We start from the raw sequence: 3506 nt of genomic DNA, 5'->3' as shown, positions 1-3506 counted from the left end.
CTGTTAAAAATGTGTTTGTCATTGAATCATTCATTCAAGAGATTCGTTCAAAAACGCTGATTCATGCAGTAACGAGTCACTGATTCATTCATTCAAGAGATTTGTTCAAAAACGTTGATTCATCCTGTAACGAGTCACTGATTCATTCATTCAAGAGATTTGTTCAAAAACGCTGATTCATCCTGTAACGAGTCACTGATTCATTCATTCAAGAGGTTCGATCAAAAACGCTGATTCATCCAGTAATGAGTCACTGATTCATTCATTCAAGAGATTCGATCAAAAACGCTGATTCATCCTGTAACGAGTCACTGATTCATTCATTCAAGAGATTTGTTCAAAAACGCTGATTCATCCAGTAACGACTCACTGATTCATTCATTCAAGAGATTTGTTAAAAAAACGCTGATTCATCCAGTAACGAGTTATTCCCTGCGTCTCAATGTTCATACTATCCGTCCTAAATAGTATGTGAGATTAGAATAAGTGTGTCCCAAAGCATGAAAAGAGTATGCCAAAAGTCCATGGATGGTCTACTATTTCATGTCGATTTTTGAAGTGTGGATCCGTGCACACTCTAATGGCTGATATTGCCCATAATCCATTGCGCTTTGGTGAAGGATTCTGTCCAGAACTACAAACATGAATAAAATGCGTTAAAAAAAACCTACAAATATGGTGGATGTGCGCGACCGGCGGTTAGGTAGAGAGGCTTAGAAAAAGGGGTTTGAGTTACTAATAATCAACATTTAACCTGGTTAAAAATATATTTATTTTATGTTATCTTTGTTATATTTCATTTGCAACAGTAATGTAAACTTTTATAAACATCAGTTCGGTCATTAACTTTTAAATGCATCATTATGCATAAAATATGAGCAGATTTCTCAGTGTGAAAGACCCGCGGCTGGCAGATCACGAGCTACTTTTCTCTCCAGTACGGTAGGAAGGTAAATTAAATGCAATGTGGAGGATGTTAACTGTGACGAGATGATTGACGGGTCAGTTTACAGTGACCGTGTGCGTGTAATTATGAGACAGAGCGTCCGTTAAAGACGCAGTTGTGTGACGTGATAGTTTGTCCCAAAGCTTGCCTGCTCTTCTACTACACACTCAAAAGTGTGCACTTTTTCTTCACCAAAAGAGTACATACTTTAAGGGTGTAGTATAAGTAGGCACATTGAGACGCAGCAATTGAATCATTCATTCAAGAGATTCGTTCAAAAACACTGATTCATCCAGTAATGAGTCATTGAATCATTCATTCAAACCATTTTTCATAATTTTAATATTAAAAATGGGTGTATTCTATATATTATATTTTAAATACATGTATATTAAAATGTTTAATAATTCATTCAAATGAACTAAACCCTTTTAAATAGACTGCAGCAATAATATTTTGTCACATTATTTTGTTTAGTTCCTAATCGTGATCTCATATATGTGACCCTGGAGCACAAAACCAGTCATAAGGGTCAATTTTTTTTAAAATTTAGATTTATGCATCATCTGAAAGCTGAATAAATAAGCTTTGCGTTGATGTATGGTTTGTTAGGATCGGACAATATTTGAAAATCTGGAATCTGAGGGTGCAAAAAATCTAAATATTGAGAAAATCATCTTTAAAGTTGTTCAAATGAAGTTCTTAGCAATGCATATTACTAATCAAACATTAAGTTTTGATATATTTACGGTAGGAAATGTACTAAATATCTTCATGGAACATGATCTTTACTTAATATCCTAATGATTTTTGGCATAAAAGAGAAATGTATAATTGTGACCCATACAATGTATTGTTGGCTATTGCTACAAATATCCCCCAGCGACTCAACACTGCTTTTGTGCTCCAGGGACACATTTTAGACAAGAGAAAAGTATGCAGAATGGTGCAGCTGTAGTTTGACTCATGTGGATGTGTTCCAGGAGAAGAGCGAGTTCTACGGTCATCACGCGAAGGTGGTCTGTCTGTCCTGGTCACCTGATAACGAGCACTTCGCCACCGGCGGCATGGACATGATGCTCTATGTGTGGACCGTCAGCGATCCTGACAAGAGGATCAAAATCCCAGGTAATGACCGCGAGCATCTCTGCACGCCTCAGTGAGAACCGCTCCTGATCTGTGTGTGTGTGTGTGTGTGTGTCTGCAGACGCCCACCGGCTGCATCACGTCAGCGGTCTGACCTGGCTCAACACAAACACACTCGTCACCACGTCCCACGATGCCTGCGTCAAACAGTGGACTCTCAGAATCTAAACCCAGCAGGAACGCTCTCGCTGTCTTTCTCTTGCTCTTCCTCGGTTTTCTCTCGCTTCTCTCCACTGAAAACTGTGTGGAAAGACAGGCATCGAGCACTTGACCTTCCACACAGACACAGACACAGACACAGACACACACACACACACATATGTGACCAGAATCTCTGTCATGTGGCATTCCAGACGCAGGGGTCAGAGTTCACGAGGTGTTCCTGAGCCCTGATTGGCCGTGAGCTACTCTTCCTTCTTGAGGAGGGACATTAGGGAGCAATTGCAGAACTGTGTGTGTGTGTGTGTGTGTGACAGTATTTTGCTCTCTTGTAACCCTCACGTGATGTTTATTTACTATGTTTTTGATTGGATGTCTCTGGTTCGTTTTTTTCATTGGGTGGATGTGATACATAATTATATTAATAATGATAATAAAACACTTTTTATGCACTTTCTTCTCCTGTCCGGTTTCTTACAACTGATTCACAAATACAGGTGAACCTGAGAAAAACACGCACCATTTCAGCTGCAAATACAGAAAACACACTACACTGCAAGAAATGATGTTCTTGCTCGGTACTTTTGTCTTGTTCTCCAGCACAATTCTTAAATCAAGACACTTGACAAGTAAAATAACTTCTGAAAAGTGTATCAAAATTGAAGTGTATCAATATTTGCATTTCCAGACTTTTGCACCGGTTTAGTTTTTTTATAATCGAAAATTAAGAATTTGAATGAAAATAAACATAAGAACGAGGTGTGTTTTCATGGTTTAGTGATTGTCAAACATGGTGCACAATGGAGGTTATAAGTTTTGGGTTTCTTCTCACGATATTCTTAGCACTGTATTACATAGCCTCGAGGATCTTTCCTTCTGTTCTCTCTTTCCTTTCTTCCATCTCTGACTGCAGTCTCATTTCTGTTTTCTGAAAAAGTAAATTATAAATGTCAACAATAAAATTACCAGTGAAAGTCAACTTATTTAATGAATTTGGGTATAATTACTAAAGGTTAAAGGTTGGCCCACTTTACCTGAATTCCTCTGACCCACTTTATCTGACACATTCAGCCAAAGTGGGCCAGCAATATTTAAACGCCTTACAAGAAAACTAAATTTTGCATTTCATTCCCTGTTGATGGCAGTATTGAATAAAACAGCAACTGTCACAATAATGTTTACATTTAATAAGCAACCTTATAATTTACAAATAAAAATCCTATGTCTACCTTTCACCATGACACTCCTTTGAGGC

General features: G+C 38.0%; 1 protein-coding gene across 1 annotated transcript in view; it reads left to right on the top strand.

Annotated features, from left to right (window-relative positions):
* The window catches only part of LOC107570210 (WD repeat-containing protein 1-A-like), a 26090-nt gene extending 23626 nt beyond the window's left edge, over positions 1 to 2464 (top strand). The window contains exons 12-13 of the mRNA XM_016256416.1: positions 1930 to 2074; positions 2154 to 2464. Coding sequence (XP_016111902.1) covers positions 1930 to 2074; positions 2154 to 2260 — 252 coding nt within the window. The 3' untranslated portion in view covers positions 2261 to 2464. The remainder of the gene's footprint in view (positions 1 to 1929; positions 2075 to 2153) is intronic.
* The last annotated feature ends 1042 nt before the right edge of the window (positions 2465 to 3506 follow it).

This window comes from Sinocyclocheilus grahami, unplaced genomic scaffold, assembly GCF_001515645.1.
Source record: "Sinocyclocheilus grahami isolate Dianchi unplaced genomic scaffold, SAMN03320097.WGS_v1.1 scaffold1427.1, whole genome shotgun sequence".
Taxonomy (NCBI): Eukaryota; Metazoa; Chordata; class Actinopteri; order Cypriniformes; family Cyprinidae; genus Sinocyclocheilus; species Sinocyclocheilus grahami.
The sequence above is the reverse complement of the archived record's forward strand: the minus strand, read 5'-3'. Positions and strand labels throughout refer to the sequence as shown.